Source organism: Beta vulgaris, chromosome 4 (genome assembly GCF_026745355.1).
Source record: "Beta vulgaris subsp. vulgaris cultivar EL10 chromosome 4, EL10.2, whole genome shotgun sequence".
Classification (NCBI taxonomy): domain Eukaryota; kingdom Viridiplantae; phylum Streptophyta; class Magnoliopsida; order Caryophyllales; family Amaranthaceae; genus Beta; species Beta vulgaris.
This window is the reverse complement of record NC_079205.1, coordinates 14291256-14318717: the sequence shown is the minus strand read 5'-3', so window position 1 is coordinate 14318717 and position 27462 is coordinate 14291256. Positions and strand designations below refer to the sequence as shown.

Sequence of the window (27462 nt, the reverse complement as noted above, 5' to 3'; positions counted from 1 at the left end):
AGCCGGGTTTTCCCCATGCTCATGCGTCGCCGACCACCGACGGTTTTGGTAACATGTTTTCTCTGCCATCATCTTCTTCCGTTTTTGCTATGCTGCAAATATCTACCCCTAATCTAAGTAATCTGGTTACTATCACCCTCTCTTCCCCTGAAGATTATTTACTATGGAAAACTCAGATTACTTGTTTATTACTTTCACATCAACTGCTTGGTATGGTTGATGGTTCTGCTCTTATTCCTCCTGCTACTCTTCTTGATGATAATGGCATTACAATTCTCAATCCTCACTTTTATGAATATTTACATGTGATCAACAAATAAAATCATGGATTTTTGCCACATTGTCTAGGGATGTTTTTGTGGATGTACATGATTTATCTACTTCTGTAGAAATTTGGACGCGTTTACAAACTAGATTTATGCATGCTAGTATGGTTAGGTCTATGATATTAAAGGGTCGTTTAACTCGTATTGAAAAGACTGCTTCTCAAACAATGGATGGGTATTTACGGAAAATTAAGGTGATTGTTGATTCCCTTACTGTTATTCAGTGTCCTGTTTCGAACCAGGACTTAGTGCAGTATACTCTGTTTGGCCTAGATCGTGTTTCTGAGTATGATCATATAGTCACTACTACTCTTCTGCATTATCTATTTCCGATTAGTTTTGATGATTTGCGTCCGAAGTTGTTACCGCATGAGCAGAGATTGTTAAATTCTAAGGATGCATCTGATCCCTCATCCCATCATGCCTTACTTGCCGTTAAATCTACTGGTACTGGATCAAGTTCCTCCTCGCAGACTAGTTCTGGAGGGAGAAATCAAGGAAGGAATAACAGAAACAGAGGTGGTAATAATAATCGTGGGGGCAACAATAATCAGAATGCTCGGGGTAATAATGGTGGGAATGGAGGAAACAATAATAATCGTGGCTCTGGAGGAAACAACAACAACAATGGTAATCGGGGACGCTCAAATGGTATGAGTAAATATTCTAACTTGTCACCCTTCAGTATGCATTGCCTAGATTATATTACTAATAATTTGTCGTCTGCAGGGAGTAATTCATCAAGTAGTAACAATGTTACCTCTACCCCTACTTCCGACACATGTGGTTTATGTTGGTTTCCAGGTCACCAAGCTGCCTATTGTCCTCAACGTTTCAATTCCAGCTTTGTTCCCTTCTCTTCTGAAAGTGTCACTCGAGCCTTAGCTGCACTGTCTATTGGTGGTGAAGCTAATGACTCGGTCTGGTACCCAGATTCGGGAGCTGCATCTCACATGACTCCTCAGGATGGTATGTTTTCTACTAAAACTCCTTATACTGGGTCTAGTTTTGTGTTCTGTTGTAGTTGGTAATGGTACCTTACTCCCTATTGAAAGTACTGGAAAATTAACTTTAAAAACTGCAAGTCATCCTCTCCAGTTATCATCTGTCTGTCATGTCCCTAATTTAAAACATAATTTATTATCAGTTAACAAATTGTGTCATGAAAATGATTGTGTTGTGAGTTTTGATAAAAATTCTGTATATGTTAAGGAGTAAGGACTAGATAATGGGGGGAAGTTCTGCTTCAGGGAACCAGTAAGCAAGGTGTCTACCCTCTTCAGCCCAGCATTGTCCCTCCTGAGCCTTCAGTTCCTGCTTTCCTAGCCATTAAGGAGTCGGTGGACGTGTGGCATGCTCGTCTGGGTCATACATCTTCTAGCATTTTAGGAACTTTATGTTCAAATAAATACACCATGTACCTCTAAATTTCATGATGATTGTGTAGGATGTAAGCTAGGAAAGATACATCGTTTACCTTTTGATTCTGTTGAACATATTTCTACATATCCATTATATAAATTTCATAGTGATCTTTGGCAATCTCTAGTTTTGTCAAATAAGTTATTTCGCTATTATGTTGTGTTTGTTGATGATTTTTTGCGCTATTCCTGGATTTATCCTTTACGTCGAAAATCGAAAGCTTATTCAAAATTCCTTATGTTTCAAAAGATGGTTGAAAATCTTTTTAATTGCAAAATTAAAATATTTCAAAGTGATGGGGGAAGGGAATTTGATAATTCTCCTCTTCTTCAACATTTTTCTGACAATGGTATTATTTTTCAAAAATCTTGTCCCCATACTCCAACTCAAAACGGTGTTGCAGAACGCTAACATCGTCATATCATTGAAATGGCCGGCTCGTACTATGATTATTCATTCTGACTTTCCTGCGGAATTTTGGGCTGATGCATCATATACTGCCACTTACACTATCAATCGATTACCCAGGTCGGTTTTAGGGGGTGTTTCTCCTTTTGAAAAATTATTTCATCGTCCCCCTTCCTATCAATTTTTGAAAACATTTGGATGTAAATGCTTTTCTTTGTTTCTGAACTCTAAAAATCACAAACTGCAACCTAAATCTAAAACTTGTATTTTTATTGGATATGCATTGGAATATAAAGGGTATCGATGTTCTGATCCTACTACCCAAAAAGTCTACACTAGTCGTCATGCCTTGTTTCATGAACATAAATTTTCGTACCGTGCTCTTGTTGGCTCAGCGTGAAATTCCCGTATAGTTCCCATTTGGTTTTCATTGTTGACTGGAATTTGACTAACGTTGCTAGTGTGTCTGCTGTTCCATCCCCCTCGCCTCGCGTTGTGTCTCCTGACCCTGAGTTTCTTTCGCCTACGCCTAGTGTGGCCTCTGCAAGCCCTCGGGCCTCCTCTCCGCCCACGCCAGCTTCCACTTCTCACCCGCTTGCTGGACCGCAGGCCTCGTCCTCTACCGAGCCTCGGCTCGCTGGGCCGTCTTCTCCCGTCACCTCGCCAGCTCGCCCAGCAGCCTCGACGGCTCTTGCTGGCTCGCCCAGTGCGACGGCTTCGTCCCCCGTGTCCCCTCGACACGAGTCTCCCCCCATTGCCTCTCCCCATTCCTCGCCTTCTAGTCTGATGTCTCCCGATCTCTCCCCTTGTCCAGCTCCCCTAGTTGTGAACCATCACCCCTTGGTTACTCGTCTTAAAGATGGAGTGTCTAAACCACGTGTCTTAATGAACTTAAATACTGAAATTGTTGAGTCTGAACCTACTAATTTCAAACAAGCTTCTAAAGACTCACATTGGCGTCAAGCTATGTTAGATGAATATAATGCTTTGATTAAAAATGACACATGGGAGTTGGTATCTCGCAACTATGATAAGAATCTACTTGGTTGTAAGTGGGTTTACAAGATTAAATATCATTCTGACGGTTCTGTGGAGCGTTTCAAAGCCAGACTTGTTGTTTTTGGCAATCACCAGCAGGCAGGTATTGATTACTTTGAAACCTTTAGTCCTGTTGTTAAACCTACTACTGTTCGCTTGGTTCTTACTATTGATGTTTCTCTTAAATGGTCTATTCGCCAGTTAGATGTCAAAAATATGTTTCTTCATGGTTTTCTTAATGAAGAGGTTTATATGCGTCAACCTCCGGGTTTATTCATCCATCTAAACCTACTCATATTTGTCGTCTTCGTAAGTCCATTTATGGTTTGAAACAGCCTCCTAGAGCCTGGTTCTCCAAGTTTAGCAACTTTCTTTTATCTATTGGTTTCAAGTGCAGCAGTTGTGACACTTCTATTTTCACTCTCAAATATCATGGTCATCTCCTTATTCTTCTATTATATGTTGATGACATTGTCCTTACTGGTAGTAGTCCTCCTCTTGTTGCCAAATTCATATCTGTCCTTTCTTCTCAATTTACTATGAAGGATTTAGGGGATCTTCATTATTTCTTAGGTGTGCAGGTTGTGCGTACCCCCCTGGTTTATTTTTGTCCCAACATAAGTATGTTTCTGATTTACTTCGTAAATTTCATCTTCATATTGTTAAACCAGTTACCACTCCTGTTGTCTCTAGAGTAACATTGTCTCTGCTTGATGGAGAACTTCTTGCTGATCCCATATATTATCGTAGTATGGTCGGTGCATTGCAGTACTTACCTATGACTCGTCCTGATATTGCTTATGCTGTTAGTATGGTGTCTCAGTTTATGCATGCTCCTCGTACTACTCACCTTCATGCTGTGGAAAGAATTTTCAGATATCTGCAGAGCACTCTGAATTATGGACTTTATTTATATAGTAGCAATTCTCCTACTGTTGTTATTGCCTATTCTGATGCAGATTGGGCAGGATGTCTTGACATACGGCGTTCTACTACTGGATAAGCTGTTTTTCTTGGGAAGAATTTAATTTCCTGGTGTTCTAAAAAGCAACCTAGTGTCTCCAAATCCTCCACTAAAGCTGAATACAGGGCAGTTGCCTACACAGCTGCAGAAACTATTTGGCTCAAGCAACTTATTGCTGACATTGGCCATTTTCTCCATCGTCTTGTGATTGTCTATTGTGACAATGTCTCTGCTACTTATCTCACTGCTAATCCAGTTCATCATGATCGTAGCAAACATATCGATGTTGACTATCACTTTGTTCGAGAAATGGTTGCCAAGGGAGGTCTTTTTGTTCGACATGTTCCTACACAGTCTCAGGTTGCAGACATTTTTACTAAAGGCCTATCTACTGACTTGTTTACTAAACATCGTACCAATCTATCCGTTGTTTCGCCCCGTAAAGATTGAGGGGATGTATTGGATAATATTATATGTAAAGGGGTAATATTATATTGTAAAGGGTAGAATGGTACTTTTATAGTCATATGTCTGTATTGTAAACACTATATATATTGAATGTCAGGTTAACACAATTATTTCCCACACTTGTACAGATAACTTGTCTGCAATTAAATTTTCACTTTTACTATTTGTCACAAAAATATTTTCTGCTGGGTAGTGAGGTTGAATGATTGTTATTTTGATAAAACAAATTAGGTTAGCTTCACATGAGATAAAATTTGATGATCAGGTTAGAAATGAAGAGAAGGAGAGAGTATGAACCAGAATTTGCAGAAAACGGAATAATCAATGATAAAATGACGAAAACCATAACCTAAAGCAAGTAGATTTGGTTTTGGAGAGAGAAAAAATGGGGAAGAAAATGAGAAAATAGAAGAAAAAGAGAGACAGAAAAAGAAGGTAAAAGGAGAAAAAAGGAGGGGAGAGGAGGTACCTCCATAATTCATTACGAAGAACGCCGTTGGTGAGGATTGCTTCTCCATCTTGACCACCACCGGCGGGCGGGCAAGCTTTCGATGTCGAATTATTCAATCAATACGTCAACAGTCGAGATGAAGATGAAGAAACCAAGAGGATCAAATGTCCGGTATTTGTTGATCTCCCAAATTACATAGTTCTTTGCAAAAATTCCAAAACCCAAACCCTAATTACACGATCAACCGTAAAAATCCTCAATTTCAGATCAACTTCACCCAAAAATCATCAAAGAAATCAATATAATAGTAAGGAAAGAATTACTAGTAAAAATTTGGAGGAAATTGACGCATTGAAGATATACGTGAAGAATACCTGAAGAAGAGGAGAGAGGAGAGAGGAGAGAAGGAGAAGAGAGAGAGAGTAAGAGAACTTGTGGCTCTCACGGAATTGGCCACATCTGGTAATCACGTGAAGGACGCGTGGGCCTGAAGCTTGCCCCATCACGCGAGGTGCACGTGCAACGGAAATGAACAGTGAATTTCATGGATTTGTGACTCAGACCACTATTGAAAGGAATAATGTATCATCTCCAACTTTTAAAAGGTCTAATATATTCTCATTAATATATACAAAAAAAAACATACTCACGTATGATCTTGTTAGGCTCGCCTCAATCTGTACTATCACAATATTAACTTTTTATATTTTTTATTATTACAAATTGAAGATATTGAAGGTCAAAACTCAAAGGTATACCTTTGATATCATACAAAAAGGAAACAGGGATTATATTATGACTATGGACAGAGGGAGTACATTTTATTTCTCCAAGAAGTTATCTTTGCATTTACTTTTCCCCTAATTTTCTCTTTCATAAACTAGTGCATCTTTTGTTTCTCTCTGAATCTGTCATTTCCTTAATTCGTGTGCCTTACATATATTTATTCAGGAACGTCGGACTAGGAAATAGTTAGTACTCCCTCTTTTTTCTTTTTAATAGTTACACTTTCAGTTTTGACACAATTAGCAAATATATGTTTGACTATCATTTGTGATTAAAGGATATGAAAAATATTATATCTTGTTTGGTTTGTCTCGATATGTATTTTTGTAATATCAACTTTTTATAAGTTTTACGAATACAAATTTAGAGATATTAATATTCAACCCTTTACATTAATTGACAACCGTAGAAAAGGTAAAGTATAACTATTAGAAACAAAAGTATATAGTATGTTATTGGGAAAACTAAGAACAGTGCCTACATACTCCCCTGATGAAAGTAGTCCAAACTTCAATTCAATACTCCGTCTCAAAATATAGTTCCCATTTTTATTTTGGGTGTCCCAAAATATAGATCCATTTCCATATTTGGTTCCACAATTTTTTCGTAATTTATCTAGAAAAACCGTGTCCCATCATTTATTTGCTTCTTAAATTTTGTTTATTCAACCAAAATGTTATAATTAATGCTTTTTCACCAATTATTCTCCATTCTCTCTCCTAAAATCATCTTTTTCCGTACAACATTTATTTAAATAAACAAAAAATCTTTAATATTTCTCTTAGATTCTACTTGTATAAATTACCATGAAAAAGGGAAATAAAAACTATATTTTGGGACAGAGAAAGTATTAAATAGTCACAACTCCCAACTTTGACCCCCCTTGTTTACATTGGTAGTTCGATAAAGTTAAAATAGGTAAACTTGGTTGTTAACTTTTTTTTCCTATCTTTTTCCTCCTCCTCCTATTTCTTCCAGCCTTCCTAACCTGCCACCAATTCCTCTCCCCCCTCTTTACCACCCCCTCCCTTTCCACCCCCAGAACCCCCTCCATTGACACCTCGAAACACCCCTCCATCCTCCTCTTTCGTCTCCCCTACAACCCCATTATTCTCTTCTGTCTCTCCTGCATGAAAACCATGGTTTTCTTGCCAATTACTCCAAAACAACTCAAATACATTGAATCAAGAAACCAAGATTTTAGGCTTCAACCGAATTTCTCATGTCCATGTTTCTTTAGCTACCATAATTCTTGTTTCTTCTTTCTCATTGAACCTTCATTTGACATTACAAAATTCCAATAACCATGGAAGCTTCAAGCTGAGCTCATGAATAACTTTAATGGTAGCCAATGACTATATAAATAAGGGCTACATATAAAAAGCTAAAAAATGGAAAAAATAAGCATTAACTGGTCATTTATTACATTGATTAATGCAAACTTTTGTCATAAATTTACAACTAAATTTCGTTTATTACATAGATTAATGCCCTTAGGAATTTGCTTAGGAAAACATTATATCTTGTTTGGTTTGTCTCGATATAATCATTTAAGGGCTGTATATAACATAACCCTATAAATAATATAGAATTTGTTCAAATCAACAATCAAAATCACCAAATTAAACTCAATAAAATTTATAAGTTTTCCATTTCCACTGTCTTCCTGTAATTACTAGAACCACCACTCCCAATGTCAACCACCGGCCTCCTAACTACACTAGTAGAATAATTGTTTATTGTTGCGGTGGTATTGCTGCAGTTTTACCCATACGCAACAATATATCACGTAAAAAAAAAAGGTAAAATATGAAATAAAGATATTGATGCGGTTTCGGCTTAAAACCGCATCAGTATAGTGTTAGTAGAAATTTTTTTGAAAAAGTTGACTATTTAACCAGACATATTACTGCGGTTTTTGACAAAAACCACAGCAATATCATTAAAAAAATTTAAGAAAAATATATGAAGGCGTGGCTTGTCACTTAGGGTTTTTTTTCATCTCACGCCTCTCACTCCTTTCATCTCTCAGGTGCCTCTCTCTCCTCTCTCTCTCCTCTCATCTCACGCCTCACTCCTTCCATCTCTCAGGCGCCTCTCTCTCTCTCCTTTACCTCGTCGCCATCATCACCGAACAACATTCTCTCTCCTTCGCCGCCGTCAGAAACTGCTTCGCGTTCATAGATCTCAACATTACACTTTTGCTCCTCCTTTTTCGTCTCTTACTTTCGTCTCTCAAAGATCTCGAAAGTTTTGCACAAATTTCAGTTTCGTCTCGTCGGAAATTGTTCGAAATAGATCGGCTTCGTTGTGCGGTTGTCGATGTCGGCGGTGGTCGATATCGGCGGTGGAAATTGTTCGAAGGTTTCGCGTTCTCTCCCCTCTCCTTCGTAGTGGTCGAATTCGGCGCTGGTAACGGGTCGCGCGGTGGTGGTGGAGATCTGATATTTTCCCTTTTTTTAATTTAATTTTTTTTTAATTCTGTAATTCTGGTTTATTTTAGATTTTTGTGTATCTCTATTTTTTTCTTTTTGGTTTCTTTTAAATTTTTTTGTATTAGTCTGTTTATATTTTTTTTTATTTTGTAATTAGGGTTTGTAAAATATTATTTTTATTGAATATATATATATAGTAGTTTGGTTTAGTTACTTTTGTGATGTTATTGTACTGCAATAGCCTCCTTGGATTTAAAAATGTTTATATTATAAGTGTATTATAACTCCCAACAATTCACGCCTTGAGTAATTGGAAAAAAAAATTTACCTGCCGTGCCTATATTGCTGCGATTTTGGGAAGAAACCACAGCAATAAACCTGTATTTTTAATATTTAAAAAACACATATTGCCGCGGTTTGGCCTTGAAACTGCAGCAATATAATTATTACCTATTGCTGCGCTCCCAAAACTGCAGCAATAGGCCACTTTTTAACTGCAGCAATGAGCATTTATTCTACTAGTGCTAGAGATGGCAATTGGTCTTCGACCCGACCCTTGGGTCTAGAAATTTTAGACACAATGGTTTTGGATCGGGTCTGGGTCCGAATTCGGGTCCACATATGCTAGATACAAACCCGACCAGCAGACCCGTTTAGATATTAGAATATTTTTTTACCTAAATTCTAAGGTTTTATGAGTTGTGATTTTGTGAACTCGTTAGTGTTGTAAAGATTTTATGACTGAATTTTTAAAATTTTATTTAGATAATGCTTTAAGTATGGATGCAGGATCTGTATATATTAGGGCAAAATTCATCAATTATATATATTAAAAAATGTGATGAAAAGTTAAAAATTAAGAGGACCCGTTTAGAATCTGTTAGACCCAGTGAATTTGGATCTGAAAAATCTAGACCGAACAGATTTGGGGCTGTAAAAAATTAAACGGGTCTGGGTCTGGTCCAGGTGGACTGGTCCCAAACTCACCCCATTGCCATCCCTACTCCTGATATCGCCTACCACTGCCAAGCCCTTCTCCCACCTTGCACACCCTACAACCCGCCTCCCTCAATTCTCGTTGCTACTTCTCGGCAGGGGAAAGGGTGGCAAGGGAGAGTGAAGACTGGAAGAGGAATTGGAGGGTGGCATAGGAGGAGAGGGGGTGTTTCGGGGTGGCTGGAGAAAGGGGGTTGTGGGGGTGGCAGCGAGGGGGAAGAGGATTTAGTGGCATGGAAGGAAGGAGAAAGCTAAGAGAAAGTCGAAAAGAGGAGGAAGAAGAAACCGGTAAAAAAAAAAGTTAAATGGGTAAATAATGGGATTATTTTTTTTTTCCGAGCAAGTCACTTGTCTACTTGTACCACATGTGTAAAATACTTCCCAAAATTAGAGTTACTCAATGTTAAGCTGAAGTTGAGACTATTTTTGTCAGGGGAACCATAGTTGGAACTATCCTTGTCAATTTTTCTTTATATATATCTGGAAAAATTGACATTATGGGTCTCAATTATGGACTATTGTCTAATATATAGGTCCCAAATATTGATTCTTCTCTGTAGAACCTAAGTTTCAGTTGTCGTAATTTTTAATAGGGTCTAAACTACTTGTAAGCGTTTGCATATGATCGAAATATCAACTATTGTGATTTTAATTCGCTCAGAGAATAATCAATAGTTGAGACTTATAAAAGACAATGACTTATAGTTAGGTATGAGTCATTTTTTCTTTAGGAAGTCTTGAGTTTTATAGTAAGTTTTGTATAAGACCGTCTTACTAAAAATTAAAAGAGATCACTTTTGAAATAAATTACTGATCACCCTCTATCTAAAAAAAGTCACTTATACCATATCATGTCATCATGGCAATATGGTGGTATATGACACTTTGAGTAAACAAGCTTGCTTGGTGGAGATGGTGGAGAACTCACCTTGTGACCTGTTCGAACCCTGCTATCTACTTATCCTTGAAAGTGGGGATTACTTTATATAATTATATTCTCCCTGTTCTAGGTGCTGATCCAGTAGGGTCCTTCTTCAATCTAGTAGGGTGCTAACACTTTTTAATTTTTTTTCTTTCGTTTTCCGCTTTCACAAGTCACAACATAGGAAAAATAATTGAAAGTGTGCTTTTAACTTCTTCCCAGCACACTAAGTAGGTCAATAAATAATGTCAAAATGTTTGTGGCAAATTTAATTATGTTCTGTCATTCAAAGAAAGGTTCAACAAATTAGACAGTGTGCGACTCTTCGTCCTATCCTGAAAAGTCAAGTTAGTTTGTCATTTAATTTTATCATTCTCTTGGTTTGATCATTTGAAGCTGTAGTTGGAATTATTCTTTTTCTCTCTCCTCTAAATTTTCAACATTTTCTAATATTTGAGCTCTTAAACCATCATCTTTACTACCCATCTTCATTGATTTCCCCTAAAATTTCTGACTTTGTCTCTTCAAACTCTCCTTCAAAATCCCAGGTAAGATTTCTTAATTTAAAAGCAGATTATGTATAAATTTTCAATCTTTTGGGGGTTTCATTTCAATTTTTGGCATATGCTTACTTCTTGATTATTGGGTAATTTATAATTTTCTAATATTTTCACATATACCCATTTAATTTACACTTAAAAGATGAAAAATAAGTTAGTATTTTAGATTTGAGCTTTTTGGGTGTCTGAATTTTTCTTAATATTGTTGGTTTAGTGCCTGCTTTTTTAAATTAACTTTTCAAGTGAGCAGTGAGTTGATGTCCATATCAAACTTTCTAGGGCTGAATTTTTTCCTGCTTTCTGCTTTATTTCCCTTTTTAGGAAGTTAATTGAGCTATCAAATTTAGTTGAATTTACTTCCTGTAGCAACAAGTTTCGTCTGATGTTTTAATTATCATTACTGAAATTGAATCATCACTTATTTTTTGTGCTCATTCTATGAAGTTCTGTGTTTCTAGTAAAACCATCCATGCTTAACCACTGCTTTGATTTGCTGCACCTGATGAACATTCTGTTATATGCACTGAAATATATGTGGATAGTAGCGAGCTTAGTTGGTAAAGTTTTAGGATTGAAGGATTAAATCCCGTCGATATCTCGATAGACAAAGAAATATATATTGGCATTATATTTGATTAATATTTGGAATTATTCTGTTCATGAGAAAGGAAATAATCTATTGAATATTCTACTTCCATTAAGGTGTTAGTTTTTAACAATGTCTCTTTGTGTGGCTAACACTATTATGTGCTGTCAAATGTAAGCTACTAAGCTCCAAAATTATGCAAGTTGAGTATTTATATGTTGTAATGAAGAACATGCCAACCGCGCTCGTTGTTTTGATACTTTTTTTTTTCTCTCTTAACATTTATGAAGGGAAAGATTGGTTGATTGCATTTGGTTGGAGTGAGATATAGTTAGTTCGGTAATGACTTGTTTCCCTTTCACTTGTGGAAAAAGAGCCACATCTTGTGCTGAACCAACTATACACATTGATGGAGGTAAGAAGCATTTTCTTAAAAGAATGTGACATTACAGTCATATGTCTCATACTCACCTCTTTGTTTTCATGGACTTTCATGTTGCTGCTTCTATCTGCTTACTTGCTTCCTTCCTTTGACCAATGAGCTATTATATTTTGCTTTGGCTATTAGTGGTCTACTAGTACCATTAATTTTAGACCAATTGATTGTGAACACTTCTCATTTGATAGTAAAGAGTTAGCATAGGTCGAGTCTTTTTGCATTACCATTTGTCTTCCTAATCCATAGTTCGAAAATACGATTTCGGTCACGGTTGAGGTAATGGTCACGGTGATGCGGGAACAGGGATGATGCGGTTGTCGTACCTCTGAATATCGGCTTAAACCATGAAATATCCCTAAAACCCGCCTAAAATGCGGTTCTTTTACACCTTTACGATGCGGGTAATATCGGTTTGATAGATTTGAAAACCTTTATGACACGGGCGATACGATGAGGCCTTCTTTTGACACCATATTTTAATCACTTAACTTGTGTAACTTGCGTCTCATCAAATTGCTGAAAGGCCCGCCTTTGATAGATAAGTTTTTTTTTGGTTAAGGAAAGCAATTGGAATCCTCGAAGAAAAATGTGAATATATATTCTTTCTTGATAGCTATGCTTTTGAAGCGCTTACACGCACACATACACACACAAACATATCTGTTATAATTAAGGTGTAAACCAAAGCTTCGAGTCGCCAATAAACTGGCGTGCAACGCGTAACATAAACGATGCCTAAAGGATGAATGAGAAACAAAGAGAGTTCAGAGCCCATGAACAAAGCTAAGTGATTAAAACCATTGCCAAGAGAAGGGTAGCACACGTAGGTTATAAACCAAAAGCTTGGACTTTGTCGTCATTGTGAGACGAAGTCTTCACACTTCAACCGAAGACATACATACGTGATGATTGGAAAATGCTTTTCTAATTTGTTCCACTATGGTGTGTTTTTAGATTAAAAAATGTCATTATAATTCTAGAATTGGACCAACCGTATGTTTGGCAAATATCATAATTTAAAATCGGTTTTTATCCACAATCTATGAAAATTTAAAAGCCCTTCAGAGTGAGTAATTGAAATTTAAATCTAAGCTTTCAAATAGTCATTTAATGAATTGGCAATAATTAGATCCAGCTTGTGGTCATCCGCTTCATATCAACAGAATAATTTAAGACACTTTCTTACTGCTTTACGGGATTTCGTACAATTGGTGAAAACTTATAGATCCTTTTGTTTCTTTATTTATTTATGTGAAATTGTCAACTACTTCCTCTCCAATAGGTCACATTGTGACTTACATTCCTCAAATAAAATTTGCGAATTTACTACCTTTTCAAACACTGTGTGTACCATTATTGTGTTTTGCTAGGTTTTGGCTGATTTTATATTGTATCAAAATAAGGTAATATTGTGCTTCTTGTGTATAGATGCAGCACTTTGATTTTAGTATTATCTATATACTACTTTTGACCATATCTTTTTACTTATATACAGAAAACAAATGTTATATTAGTCTCAATGTATGTTTTCTATATACCTCTTTTCTACTATGTTTACTGATAGATTATCAAAGATATCTAGTCAATGTTGTGCATTGACAAGTGTGGTAGTTGAAGTGTTGCAACTATTATGAAGCTGAGGAAGTATCTCTCAATTCATGAAGTCAATTAAGTTATTTTGTACCCAAATTGTGGTCTTGGCCTACCTTCTTTTTTAAAAGGTTATAAGTCGCAAAGTGACGTATAGAGTAACTGAGTAAGTAGTAGTTGACAAACTTCTCTTCAAATTTTATGATATCCCTTGTTTGTTTTAAATTATTTACAGCCTTAGCTTTTAATTTATTGTAAAATATATCTTCCCAAGGATATAATACTTTTCGTAGATATCTTTCTTTAGTGGGCAGTAAGCATCTCGTATTTACAAGGTTTATTGAAGGAAAAGCATTTTCAATATATCTGCTCTTCAGTGGAGGTGTTTATTATGATTGCAAGACTTCTCGAACACTTGAAATAGCAATATGAACTTTGTAGAATGACTAGAATCAGCACAAAGAAGCTTGGCATGAGGTCCAGATCTTTTTTTTTTTTTACAATTTACAACTTTATTTTTGTGGCGAAGTAAGATTTCATTTTTTAGGATGTAAAAGTTCAAAGAATTTGGCTAGCTGTGTTGTTTTACCTTAACTGTCCATGGTGATTATGCTAACGAACTAGGCATGATATTCCAATTTATCGAATTCAGAGTTGTTGCCCTATATTATGAATAGCGTGGAATTCAAAGTTGTTTTTCCAGAATTGAGTTTGATATATTCGATTTAGTTCAAGTGTCAAGACCATGGAAATAAAATTCAGCATTCCTTTACATACCGGTGATTATGTAACAGATTTTGGGCTTGCTGTTCTGAAAAAATGGCGTATCATTATGCAAGATAAAAATCATGTCCTTCTGGCCATATAGCCCTTTATGTGATGATAACTTACTGTCTAAAATGTTCTATTTCCTGTTACATCTGTTCCTTGTCAGAATTGGCTCTATAAAAAGGGAAAGGAAAAACAACTATTGCAACAGAAAGGCAACATGGACACACCAAATAAGGGAGAATAATGTGACATGGGGTTTTAAGTTGGGTACTGTATACTATATTATTGTCTATATTAGTTATATGATAGGGCATTAATCTTTTAAGTCTTTGTCACAAAATATATACTTCGGGCTGGTCATACTATGTTCAAAGAATACTTTCTACAGTTAGTGCAAGTTTAAGGTTAAAAATCCCTTAATGTGTTTTTTTTAAAAATTCACTCCGTATGTCTTCTCAATAAATCTGGGAAGATGCTTCTGGACCCCTAGAATGTAGATAGTACATTGTGCATCTTATTATTGCACACACAGTCAATTTCTCCTTGATATACTGGTGTGATTCAGAAGGAGTATCTTCAGTCCAAGCTACGTGCCTACGTTAACTAGATATAAATTCAGTCCCAGTGTTAAACTCAATCGAATCTTCCTAACTTAATGTGTTCCTGCTATAGCTTTTGGTGTACCAATGTTCAACACCTATCAGAAATCAGAGTATAAACAAAGATTAAATTTCATCTTCCAGAAAGTCAAAGACAGACTGAACTGAAGTCCCCAGGGCTAGGACTTGTTTACTCAGGTTGCAGCTCCAAAAATCTTAAGCATAGAAGAAGAATGTGTTTTAACCATATGTTCTCTCTCAATATCTGGCAGAAAGAGGAACTCATCTCATCAGCTCTTTAGACATCTATAGTACCCAAAGTTGTTCTTGTCCCAATCAAAGAATTGATCAATAATGCTAGATGATCTCAGACAACATGGAGGGAGATAGACAGGGGTAACCTCTACAGCTCTATTTGACTTATTGTTGTAGCTGCATGTACAGGAATTAAGGATTTTGAACTACCTGAGAGAACAGTTTATTGGGATCCAAGAGAGCTTCTATATTTTTTGGCTAGTAAAATGAGCAGGCTTTCCCATTATTTATATATCGGATGTCAGCTGCTATCGAATATTTTTAGAAAATTATTGTCTTTGAATTTGACTCCAATCTAACAACCCAATCCTCATTCTGGAATATGAAACCTTAGCGGAGTCAAAAGTCCAAAACCCTAACCTAGAAGCTAAAGCATTTGAAATGAAACAATGAAATTCCCCATTCAAGGGAAATATTTTGGATGACAAGAGTTTTGAAATTTTTAACCAAGGATGATTTTCTGGGTAAGTTTGAATGAACATAGGTAGATTTCAGGGCATCCACTGGATTTTTTTTTTTGCATAACAGTATAACCTTGATGAATGCAGATTATCTGAGGGAGGATTGGAAAAAAGATGAATGAGAATTCTAAATAGGATTGTGTTTTATAATTTTGTACTCCCCCCATTGTATCTATGTCTAGATTGGTAAAGTGGTACCGTTTTGGATTAATTTTATAAAACTGGTTTGCCGTACCCAATTTGTATCCTGAACTGTAATGGCAATTATGCAACACTTATTATGATCAATTGACCAGAGGAGGTTGAAATTCATGTTCATTTTGTTTTTTGATGAAGACAAGCTTGCACTCCTAAATTCCGGACACGATCCCTGAAATTCTTTGGGGGACGGGATTATTATCAGGGAAAATGTTGAATGACTGTTATACATGAATGTATGATTGGATATATTATTCTTTTGTCAATATTTTACCTTAGTTGCTATGTAAGAAAAAATCATTCTCACATCATTGCTAAGTAAAGCCTGAATTGCATGATTCTATAGAAGCAGTTTAGATCAGATAAATTTGGATCTTACTTTATAATCTGAGGTTGCTTGTTGTTTGGTGCGTCATAATTGATTTATGATCCTCAACTTCACTGTAAAGTTGCTGATTGCTCTTTCGTACATCATGAGTTGCACTCCTGCTGCAGTGTTTGCAATCTTAGATCATGTTGTTTTGAAAATATGCGTTTGAAGGATGACATTTTTATTAGAGGGTTTGAGCTTCAAGCCTCTATCACTCTTCTGAAATTTTCGAATATAACGTATGAATGAAACTATAAGATACTGACACCTGCACATGGTCAAAATGTTTGAAGAACTATGTTTCGTGAATGCAACTCCTTTAAGGCCCTGCTCCTTCTAGTTTCAGGTGTAGAGAATATAAAGTTCTATACTTACAAGGAAGTGCAGCATGCAACGGAGAACTTCAGCCAAGCAAATAAAATTGGGCAGGGAGGTTTTGGGCTTGTCTATAAGGTAATTACTAGAGATGCATAAGTTATAGGCTGCCATATATCTTGTTTTATCATAGAATAAATCGTAGTTGTAGAAACAGTGGTAATTATGAACTGGCTTTACATCAGTCTGTTGCCATCATGGCTTGAACTGACAAAGCTGAGAATCTAACATTCAATGTTGTACTTGAGTTGGTACTTATTTTAGTTTTTAAGCTATGTTTTCTTTGTAATAAAGTTTTTTCTTATGTTATTAATAAATGAGTACAAAATAAAAAATTATGAATTAAGAAATTTCCTATACATGAAATGCAATAGCAGTGGTAGTTGTATAACCGTTAATGACCACATGTAACAGCCTATGCTGTAATATAACAATGCAATTTGTCAAAGCATTTAGCTGATGGTCTATTATGTTAATGGAAGCTGAATTCTTAACATAGAAAGAGCCACTACTTTATCCTTATATAATACTGATACTGTAGATGAACACTTGGTTATCCCCAGGGAAAGCTCAGAGATGGAACCTTGGTTGCTGTTAAGGTGCTTTCAGCAGAATCAAGGCAAGGTTTGCGCGAATTCGTTACAGAATTGACTGTCCTTGCAAATATAGAGCATGAAAATTTGGTTAAGATTTTGGGTTGTTGTGTGGAAGGAAATCATAGAATTCTGGTTTCTGGATATCTTGAGAATAACAGTCTCAGTCAAACTTTACTTGGTAAGTTTCTGCTCTGTTGCTAATCTAAGGGCTAGAATACTATCTGCTTTTGCTTTTTCTAAATAAAGGTCCGTTGAGTTATAGGTCAGAATCCCAGCAGCATTGATTTCAACTGGAGAACAAGGAGAAACATATGTCTTGGCCTTGCAAGGGGGCTTACGTTCCTTCACGAAGAAGTCCAGCCACGTATTGTGCATAGAGATATTAAAGCAAGCAATATCCTCCTTGACAAAGATCTTACAGCCAAGATTGCAGATTTTGGCCTGGCGAAACTTTTACCAGCTAACATGACGCATGTTAGCACAAGGGTTGCTGGGACACTGTGAGTCAACTGATTCGTGTTCTTGTGTTTGGCAATTTTCTTGTCTTGCAAGATGCACTATTGTACTGAACTCTAATAAAAGACACACCTCGTTTAAGGCTTAATGAAATACTAAAAGGCTGCTCAGATGTGAATTTTCTTCATCTTTGTTGCATTGTTACTTGAATTGAGTGCGTTTCTTGGCCACCCTTTTAAACCTTCTGATATTACCTCCTCCAAGAAGAATATCTTACCCCCCAGTACAACTTCTTTTACCATCTTTTGCGAGTCGCCTATAATAATAAACAAAGAATTTTTATTGAACCTTTCTGCTTTTCTTAAGACCCCTCTCATTGAAGTCTTTAGTCATCTTATTTTTGGGAACCAATAAGTCCAATTGTTAAGCTATTTCAATGAGATATCTTTGTGGTCTTTGTCCATTTTTTTTTTTCAGTATTTAGCTCTTTTTTCTCTAAATACTGCTTTTATTTTACAACTTTGGTTTGCTGCACTAGGATGCTAATTTAGTTATGTTAACCGTAAAGTAGATTAGTTTTTGTGTGTAATTTAGTTGATAAAATCAACTTGCATTTCTTCGCTCCGTGACCTGATCATGGACTGTTATTGGCAGAGGCTATTTGGCGCCTGAATATGCACTTCGGGGTCAATTGACAAGAAAAGCTGATATCTATAGCTTTGGTATTCTCCTTTTGGAAATTGTCTGTGGTAGATGCAACAGAAATAGGCGGCTGCCTCCTGGAGACCAATATCTTCTTCAGAGGGTAATGAATTTTGGCACTTGGCACTTCATGTATCTATTGATCTTCATGTATCATGTTTGTCTAGACTCTATGTTGTATACATGATTTTGAGTATTGCATGATCGAAGAAAGAGAAATAACTCACGAGTGTGTGCTGTGTTGAAATGTATGTTTTGATAACTCAATTGCTGTCATTCTGGGCTTCCATCAGTTACATTAGTTACTCTTTATGTTTGATTGAAAGTTTTAGAGGGAAGGAGAGGGGGAGAAAAAGAAAGAGGGGGATAGGAGGGGAGTAATGGGCTTGCATAATCCTTTTAAATCTTCCTAATATTGGAAAGATTTGGGTTATCAAGAAGATACTGAAAGTAGATCCCACCAAGATACTGAAAGTAGGCCCGGGCTATGCCCCGGGTAAGGAAAATTTTCATTTATTAATATTGTACTTTAAAATAATAACACTAAATATCACTTGGTCTAGTGGTTAAGACTTTAATATATAACCTTGAGATCATGGGATCAAACCTTGTGCTATGCAATTTCTAGTTTTTTTTATTGTATGTGGATTACGTGGAGTAAAATACTTTAGGGAGAGCGCCACGTGGCACCGTTCCACGCTTAGGAACGCCTTTTAATATATTAGTATAGATAAGGAAAAATGGATCTCCCTTTTTCCTGCTGTTCTTTAAAAAAAAAATCATCCAAGTACACTATTATCCTTGTTGGCCCTATGCACATACAATTCTGTTGATTTATTTATCTCTTGGCACTTGTGTTTCTTTTCATTACCATTTTGCCTAGTAAAACATATGTTTTCAAAGAGTTGGCTAGAGTATGTTGTCCGCTTTATCTCTACAGAAGGACATGGTTATATCAATAGGCAAGACTAAGAATTTTGCTAGGAGTGATTGAAGCTCTTTGATAATTGTATGTGATATTGCATAAATTGTCAGGATGGTTCAAACTTAAACCCGGAGTATTTTGCCTAGGTATGTCAATTTCGGTGTGACACCAAGTTATGATATGGTTGGGAGTTAGTCCTGTTAGTTCAGATAATTGATTTCCACTCGCATTACTCAAGCAGTGGGATACCATATTTTCTCCTTTTGTTCTCATATGCTCTTAGGCTGTCAGGCATCGGTCAATATTTGCCACTGAACACAGGACTTGTTTGGAAGTCTAAGGATTCAAAACCCTTTCAATGGTGATGGCTACTTGATTGGTGACTTTTTGCAATAGAATGACATTTCCTGTATAGGAATTTGATTCAACGTGTGACGCTGCAGACCTTTTATGATCTTATACCATAATTTGCTACGTGGTGTTTGCATATCTGGTTTTATCTCTTGACATCTGGTTCCAGATTTGCTACAGGATTCCTGAAAAGGCTCATTATATCTTTTTTGGTTTCCAGAAAGTCTTTAACATTTACTGCCTACAATAATTTCTTGATTTCTCTTAAGATTTAGATTTAACATTGCAGCTAGCTCTGCTAAAGAAGTAAAGATTCTTATTTGTAGGTCTGACCAATGTTTCTTAGTAATGATAAATCCTCTAATATAGGAAGCCTGACTATTGTTTCCTAGTTTCTCTTGCCAGTTAGCCACCCATCATATCACTTCTTCCTTCTAAGTTGTATCTACTACTTACATCTCCTTAAGTATTTCCTGCACATATTGCATTGATTTTTCCCATGAACTATTGCTAATTACCTGGAAAACAAATTTTGAGATGACTGCCGGCATGAAGTTGGTCCAGCCCTCGTCAAAGCAATATTGCAGGGCCTTAGGCTATAAAGAGAAGCCATAAGCTCAGCTATTGAGGGAGAGTTAGGGTTTTGGAGTTGGTCCAGCCCTTACCAATATTGAGGGAGAGTTAGGCTTATCCATTCATCTTCTAATTTTTAATTTTATAATTAATTTGGAATGTCCTGAACGTCTTATCATTCTGCAAGTTTTTTTAGATAACTCAGTCTTTAATACTTGCTGCTAAAACCTGTATCTTGGCTCAATCTTCTACAGCTGCCCAGAGCTTGTTCTTCACCAATGTGTTATGTTCTGTCTGTCTTAAAATATACGCACCCTTATCCATATATTGATGTCATTTCAGCGGTGAACACATATCAAAACTTTGGTTAATATAATTTAATTGGTATTGTAAATAAATGCAACATCAACTTCTATTTATTTATTTTCTAATAGTTATTTTGATGTTATAATGTGATATTTGATGTTACTTTGCTATTGTATTTTGGGCCTTCTTAGAATGCTTGTCTACTATCCTAAAACCTGGCACTAATGACCAAATTCTTGCTTGACTCTGTGCTTCATGAAGTATCTCACTAATTTGACCTGATGCAGGCATGGAGAATGCTTGAGAAAGAGACACTTGTGGAATTGGTTGATGAAGCATTTAGAGAAGATCTTGATATTCAAGAGGCGAGCAAATTCTTGAAGATTGCTCTTCTTTGCACCCAAGAAGTACCAAAGCTACGACCAACAATGTCTGCTGTAGTTAGAATGCTTCAGGGTGAGGTAGATGTTACTAAAGCGAGCATTACACGACCAGGATTACTCTCAGATTTGGATTCAAGAGAGAAAGAAAGCTCGAAAGGGCCCACAGACATGAGGAATACTTCTTCCTTGTTCTCCCCTAGCTCAGGCTCCTCATTACCGTCAGAGCAGACAGATCTGACTTGTGCAAATATGACCTTCACATCAATAAGTGCCCGGGGAGACTGAGAACTCCATAACAGGTAGATATTGCTGCTCTCCCCTCTTTTTTATTTTTTAATTTTTTGTAGATATAAGAAGTAAAGATTAATGTAAAAAAGTGATAAAAATTGCCACTTCTTACTTGTTTGATGATTGGAAATATATAATGGATCTATAGAATTTTTTCATTGTATCAATGTCAACATTATGAACTCATAGTTATTCTTTTTTTTTTTATTCCAACTTGTGTAAATGCCATAACCTTCAATGCAATTTCTTGATTGCTTTTGTGTATCGTCAAATTTCTTGTAGGACTTTCTTCTTCTTACCTTTTTATCTTTTGACTTCTTATTCGTCCTCTGTATATTCCTTGTTTCTGCTCTTTTAGGTGTCCTTTCCTGTGCCCCCAAAAGGTTAAATAGTGTACTAAAACTCGATAGAATAAGAAAAACTTTGTCAATGTCCAGTTCTGTGTAGAAATATAATCTGTTTTGTTCTTGGGAAAAGAAGTGAATTTCTTCAGTTACTGAACTGGTGTTGCTTTTGACTCTTTTTGCTGATTAGCAGCATGATTGACTCCTTACTACACGATTTCTTTCCGAAATAAGTGAAGAAACTAATCTGGAAGACTAGCTGAACGTCTGACCATATATGAGGGAGATTTGGTGAGATAATGGCATCAGCTTGCTAGATGAACCAAAACATCTTGGAAAAGGAATGAAAAGCTGGCGAAGAATTCACAATAGGAACAACGTCATCACGATAAGGTTTTAAATTTTGAAATATAATATGATGAGATATATATAAGCACCGTACATTTTAATCCTGAAAGTGAAATAATAGATATGCTTCTTATTTGTCTATATATATTTGTCGATATATATAAATAAATAAATAAATAGAAGGGTATTAATAAAGTATTCTGTTAAACTTGTAAAAAAAAGAATGGGAGGTGATGATGGCAAAAGGTGAAAGTAAAGAGAGAAAGAAAAACCTTCAAAATAAAATGACTTTAACATGTTTAATAGGTTAAAAGTCTGTTTTTGGAAGACACTCCTAAAGATGATATTGTTCTGAGTTAATCAATTGTTTGGACTGTTTAACGAAGATGGGTTTTCCTTTAGAATAAAGGCACTACGGGATGAAACCGAGCAAGATGACGGTAATGATTGGAAAGAAGTAACTAAAGGTGGTTGTTTTGGAGATGGAGTTGCAGTGTTGCAGTACCATGAATCATGATGTAAGGAAGATTATAAAGCTAAGAGAAAGGCCCAAGACATGGGCTTTTAAATTCTAATTAGAAAGCTCCCTATGTTCTTTTATGCAACTATCTTGAGTGAATGACAATATTTGAAATGATGTTTTCTCTTCTACCTCCATCATATAGATCCTTTATCTTTCTCCATCGCGACTCTCTCTTTTACTCGTATATCTCTATCTATCCACTTCGAAGTTTTTCCCGCTTTCGTTACTGATCTTTTATATATTTCCAACCCATGTGAGAAGAATATTGAAGGACACAGAGAATAATATACAAGAAGATCAAACCAGTTCCAAGCATGCTGTCCACATAGTAATTGAAGGAGAAGATTCAAATTTGATCTTTATGTCTTGATTTTATCCCTATAAGAATGATTTCCTGATCAGATTTGGGTTCAAATTGCAAGGACATATTTAACTTGACAGTTTGTAGAAGTATATCATAAGCGATCTTCACGTTGTCTTTCTGGTTTTATGTGATCATCTATCTTACTTCCTTCGTTTTCCCAAAGTGTTCGTTCTTCCACTTTAATATGTTTCAAAATAATTGCTCCAGTTGTCATAATTTTCTTTATGCATTTGATGAGTTCTCAATTGTAAGTTACCGTTAATGCTTTTTATGTTTCTTATTCTTAATAGATAGTCAAATAGGAAAGATATTGTGAAACATGGAGAGTGTATGAGCCTATTTTTGTTCCTTGATGCTCACCAGCTTGCAGATTTAGATGCTAGTTGAATTATCATGATCAGAAGGCTAGTCAAGAATTAGGGTGATCAACTATAGTGTTAGTCGGTTACAGATTGGATTATCTCTCTACTTTAGATCTGTAGTGTATAGAGGTATGAAGGAAGCATCAATTTGCTGGTTTTTCAAATGTATGATTAGTATTTAGTAAGACTACTCAGTACCTTATTTACATAGACTCTTCCATTCACCTCAAGTACCCGTGTCAGATCCTTTACACTCGGACGTGGACACAGACACTTGTACACTTCATTTTGGCCCAAAATCATTAAAAAATTTCATAGAATAGCCGAGTTAGACACTTGGACACGTACTGTGCCAGACATGGGTATACGAGTCCAGAGACAGGGTTCTAGAAAATACAAGTTAGAAATAAAAAGATAATTTGGGTATTTTATTGCTTATCCTTAAAAAAAGAACTTGTTCTAGCAAGTAATGTGAGAAAAGAGTTGCATAGCCTTGAAAAAGTAAGGAAAGCTTGAAAAAGAAACTATAGTAAGAAAAAACAGCAAAAAAAAAATCAATGAAAGAAACCTTTGCTTAATTTCCTATTCCTGTGTCAATTTCTAATCTCTACTCCTGTAGCATCTGTACCGTAGAATCAGATAAGATAGTACTCTGTAGCCAAATATGTACCCCAACATAACAGCCAGATATGTCCACTTCTGTGATTCTTGCAGACCTTGCTGCCTTAAGAACTCATCTCCATACAATATACATCCACTTACATCTTTTGTTAGGCATCTTGTCTTTCCTTGCTTGCCTCCATATTCGTTCATCATGAAGCACTCAAATGGATATTTGAACAGGCTCAAATAGTGCATAAATTTCCAATACTTGGGTATCCTGTCTTCTTCGATGAAGTATCCGGAGAAGAGAAAGAATGACCCCATTAGCCCTGCTATTACTGATGTTCCCATGATGAAATTTGGCACCAGGGAACTGAAACAAGCCACAAATGAGTTTGCCATCAGCATCACCATCCACACCACAAGGGAGAAGTACAAAAAAGCACTGACATCTCCTCGTAGACCAACTAGCCAATACACTGGTGTAGCATAGAGTAGACTAACTATGAGAAGAAAGGGAAGAAATACAAGGGTATTAGCTACAACATAGGAACAAACTCTGTAAGCCCCTCTGGATGTTTCTCTCATTAGTATTCGTCTCTCTTGCAAGAAAACTGGCAAGCCTTCAGTTGTAGAAGAAAGCAAGAAAGTGAGTGTAAACGCAAAGAGCCCTAATCGGGTTTGCAACTCAAGTTTCCCTCCAATATCTTCCTTTTTCAAGTAAATTGTTCCTAGTACAAAACCAGTTATAATGGCTTGTATTATTCTTCCTGCGAAAAGTTGCTTTGTTCTGAATATGTTCTTGCCAAATCTTTCCCCAAGGATTTGAACTTCTCGATATCGAGAATGTGGGTAAGCCACACTCTTCCCTGAGCAAAATATAGGCTTCAGAGTTTTTGCCTTTGGCTTTTGTTCAATTTCTCCAGGTCTTCTCTTGTCAATTGAGGATTGTATCCCCAATGCCAAAGTGCTCACAACATCGATAGAAAACTCGAGCACATTGACATGTGGAGGGATCTGATGGCCCACGACTCGAAGCTTCCTTTCTAGAAGGCTTAGAGCACCATTATGGAGGACGAGGCCATCTGAGAGTAAAACAAGTCGATCAATCAACTCTAAGATTCGGGAACCAGGCTGGTGGATGGTTATAGCTATTGTCTTGCCTTGTGTGATTGCCATAGTTTTAAGCATTGACATGATATGAAGGGCTGAAACTGAATCCAACCCTGAAGTTGGCTCATCTATGAGCATAACAGAAGGGTTATGTACCAGCTCGACCCCAATAGATACCCTACGCTTCTCCCCACCAGAAATCCCATGATTTGGACCTCCACCAACCCTTGATCTCGCCACCTGATCCAGCCCTAGCTCTGTCATCAACTGTCTTGCCCTCTGAGCAGCTCCGCTTCTTTCTCCTGGTAACCTTAGAAGGGCACTATAGATGAGTGTTTCTTCAACTGTAAGCAGTGGAAATAATGCATCTTCTTGCGTAACATGCCCTGATACCCTCCGAAATGATTTAGGGTCAATAGGGAAACTGTTAATCAATACTTTTCCTGAAGATATCTTGCTTGGTGGAATTTTTGCGGCAAGGATTTCTAGCAGTGTTGTTTTCCCAGCCCCACTTGGCCCTGCTATTGCCGTGATCTCCCCTGGTCTGGCTTCGAAGTTCACATCCTGCAATATGAGCTTTGACGATGTTTCCTTATTTTTGTCAGAAGAAAACCAGCTGAAGTTGTAACCTGAGGAGCTATGGAGTTTGTATGACAGATTTTGGGTCTCAATTTTGTATGATATGGATTTCTGACCTCCGGAATCCGGTGCCTTCACTGGAAGTTCCATGGATGGGAGAAGAGAGAGAAAGAAAGAGGGGGAGGACGGAGATGGTAGGAATGTAATCTAAGATAAGAATGTATTGTGAGAGAGTTGTATTGGTAGAGTAATAAAAAGAAGATGAGCAAACTCACCAACTTTGGCTGTTTCAGAAGTTAGAAAGCTAGTTTACTTGTTTTAGGATTGATGATTTCTTGTGAAACTCTAGAATTTTAATTCAGGTGAGCTATATATTGACCAGGCAGCGTTAATGTTAGTTGTAGCATACAAATCTAATCTTCCAAACTTTTAAGTCTTTCAACTTTTAATTTATGGAGTACTTTCTGCAGATATTTGGGATAGTTGTGGAATAGAAGTATCAGAATTTCTTGACCTTTGGCATATGAAACGCCAATTTTCTAACCAAACTGTTGCATTGAACTACTAACAAGAACTCAACAAGGCAGTGTTTGGTTCCAGGGAAAGAACGTAATTGTGGGTTAATAGCGGGTTTGCATTACATAGTCACACACACCGTTATTTCATTAGTTGCGGGTCAATAGTAGGATCAAATTACTAATGTGGGTCCGTTTGAATTGTTTTAAGAGGCTAAAATTGTGAAAAACTGGTACTAATATACTTCCTCCGTTCTGTTTTAAGTGTAACATTCGGTGAAATGTTACTATTTATTGATCAACTTTGATTCCGCTTTATCGTGATTATATAAAGAAAAATATAGTCAAGTCTTTCGTTGCATACTATCAAATTATAACTTTTTTATGTTTTTTACGTGTGCACAACTAAAGATATTAATGACTAAAGAAGCGCGTTGAATTGAGTGAAAAATCAAAATTTCATTTAAAACAGAACGGAGGAATCATGATGCATAGCTTAGATAATCATATAGATGCAAAAAGTTAGATTATTATCCTAATGCATTTGTCCAACATTTGTTAATTTAATCAAGTAATTATTGATGAACTAGGACACTACTATACCTACTGATCAGGTAGACAACCCACATAAAGCATCAAAATAATAAATTAAGTTGGATTTCATTACCACAGTCTTTGACAAATCTTTATTAATGGTGGATAATTTATCTGGTGGGGTAGATAGAGTTTTTTTCATATAATTATAATCTATCTATCTATTAGCATTTATTTACTATTTTATTTTCCCCACCAAAAACATATGCTACACTTCCTCACTTTCTTTTTTATATACACACTTTCTTTTTGGTCTGTTTTTATTTTTAATATACACACTATTACTTTTTTTTGAGGGGATACATACTATTACTTTTTATATTTATAGTAACATGTCTCATCTATATTCTCCTCTTTTTCAACTCATGTAATCCACTTTTTAATATAATAATTTACCTTACAATTTATGTCTCCACCTTTTTAGTTTATCTTTCTCACTTTTAGATAATATCTCCATCTTTTCAGTTTTCACTCTTATTTTTGGACTTTTTCCTTAGTTTTCCCATAATGTGAACTGAGTAACTTAAAAATAAACAAAGTAAATATTCTATAGAATTTCATAGATTTGGTAACAAATAATCCTTCTATATCTTTCTATATTTTGCCCTTGTATAATATCTAAACTTTGACTATGTTTAGTTACTAGTTGCATATGCACGCGATGCGTGCGTCGACAATCTTATGTAGTTATATATAAATGGACTTATTTTTTTATCTAAAATAATTTAAATAATGATGTAAATTATTGAGGTTCTTTTGTACATGTTATTATTTTTTAAATTAAAGATGAATGATTTTTAACTGTTCAATACCGCCACCCTTAAATTTGGTCGATGATTTAATAATTTTCTTTTCAGCGACTTTAGTATAGTTCTTTAACAATTATAGATGTTAATAAACCATATTGTTTGAACTTTGTAAATATGAAATATTATTTTATCACGATATGTTGCTAACTATTTTTGGTTGAAGATTCTAAATGATTTCGTGAATTGATTGTGTCAATCTAGTTTGTCAAGTTATTAATGGTATTGCATATTCCATTCGTATGGCAAGT

At 36.0% G+C, this 27462-nt stretch overlaps 2 protein-coding genes across 6 annotated transcripts; one reads left to right on the top strand and one right to left on the bottom strand.

Annotated features, from left to right (window-relative positions):
- The first annotated feature begins 10494 nt into the window (after positions 1-10494).
- On the top strand, positions 10495-25693 carry LOC104891419 (cold-responsive protein kinase 1). Of its 5 annotated transcripts, XM_048642821.2 has the most exons (8): positions 10496-10764; positions 11653-11777; positions 16446-16558; positions 17044-17254; positions 17339-17576; positions 18187-18337; positions 20677-21071; positions 25323-25693. In XM_048642821.2, the coding sequence occupies exons 2-7, from the start codon at positions 11705-11707 to the stop codon at positions 21055-21057; spliced, it is 1167 nt and encodes a 388-aa protein (XP_048498778.1). In that variant the 5' UTR covers positions 10496-10764; positions 11653-11704; the 3' UTR covers positions 21058-21071; positions 25323-25693. The 5 variants fall into 5 exon arrangements, with proteins under 5 accessions (XP_010675411.2, XP_048498778.1, XP_010675415.2 ...); XM_010677109.4 differs by lacking the exon at positions 25323-25693 and having other exon boundaries at positions 10495-10764; XM_010677113.4 differs by lacking the exon at positions 25323-25693 and having other exon boundaries at positions 16452-16558; positions 20677-21263.
- On the bottom strand, positions 23409-25446 carry LOC104891418 (ABC transporter G family member 10). The gene has a single exon (XM_019249110.2). The coding sequence runs from the start codon at positions 25444-25446 to the stop codon at positions 23602-23604; it is 1845 nt and encodes a 614-aa protein (XP_019104655.2). The 3' UTR covers positions 23409-23601.
- Positions 25694-27462: the final 1769 nt, after the last annotated feature.

Coding starts and splice junctions, on each gene's coding strand:
- LOC104891418 (XM_019249110.2), bottom strand. CDS start 25,446: ATGGAACTTCCAGTGAAGGCACCGGATTCCGGAGGTCAGAAATCCATA.
- LOC104891419 (XM_048642821.2), top strand. CDS start 11,705: ATGACTTGTTTCCCTTTCACTTGTGGAAAAAGAGCCACATCTTGTGCT. Junction 17,255..17,338: donor TCTCAGTCAAACTTTACTTG/GTAAGTTTCTGC, acceptor GTTGAGTTATAG/GTCAGAATCCCAGCAGCATT. Junction 18,338..20,676: donor ACCAATATCTTCTTCAGAGG/GTAATGAATTTT, acceptor GACCTGATGCAG/GCATGGAGAATGCTTGAGAA.